The sequence below is a fragment of the Diaphorina citri genome, unplaced genomic scaffold, assembly GCF_000475195.1.
Source record: "Diaphorina citri unplaced genomic scaffold, Diaci psyllid genome assembly version 1.1 scaffold102908, whole genome shotgun sequence".
Classification (NCBI taxonomy): Eukaryota; Metazoa; Arthropoda; class Insecta; order Hemiptera; family Psyllidae; genus Diaphorina; species Diaphorina citri.
In genome coordinates, this window is record NW_007479860.1 from 1 (window position 1) to 301 (window position 301).

Sequence of the window (301 nt, forward strand, 5' to 3'; positions counted from 1 at the left end):
AACTCCCAACTCTTCTTCATCTCCTCCAGCACGATGTTCATATGCCTTGCCTTGTTCTATCTCGTAGAATAATCGCAGCAAGTTTCGTTCCATGATATCTGCAGATCTCTTGATACAGACTCCATTACTCATTCTCAACATATCTGTGTCTTCACTCTCAATACCAAATCCCAGGAATGGACCGTTCATAATATCTCCCAAATATCCAAGACTTACTAGCTTTTCTCCTTTAGCAGACACGCCCGATGCAAAGGTTAGGTTCGGTTCTGTATTCTCTGTTTCTATCCAAGTGAATGCTACC

At 42.2% G+C, this 301-nt stretch overlaps 1 protein-coding gene across 1 annotated transcript; it reads right to left on the reverse strand.

The window, feature by feature from the left end:
* Positions 1 to 3: 3 nt before the first annotated feature.
* Positions 4 to 297, reverse strand: LOC113473805 (dynein assembly factor 3, axonemal-like; the record flags this gene model as incomplete). Its single annotated transcript, XM_026833244.1, has 1 exon — positions 4 to 297. A coding segment is annotated over one exon (294 nt), but the record flags the coding sequence as incomplete, so codon positions are not given.
* Positions 298 to 301: the final 4 nt, after the last annotated feature.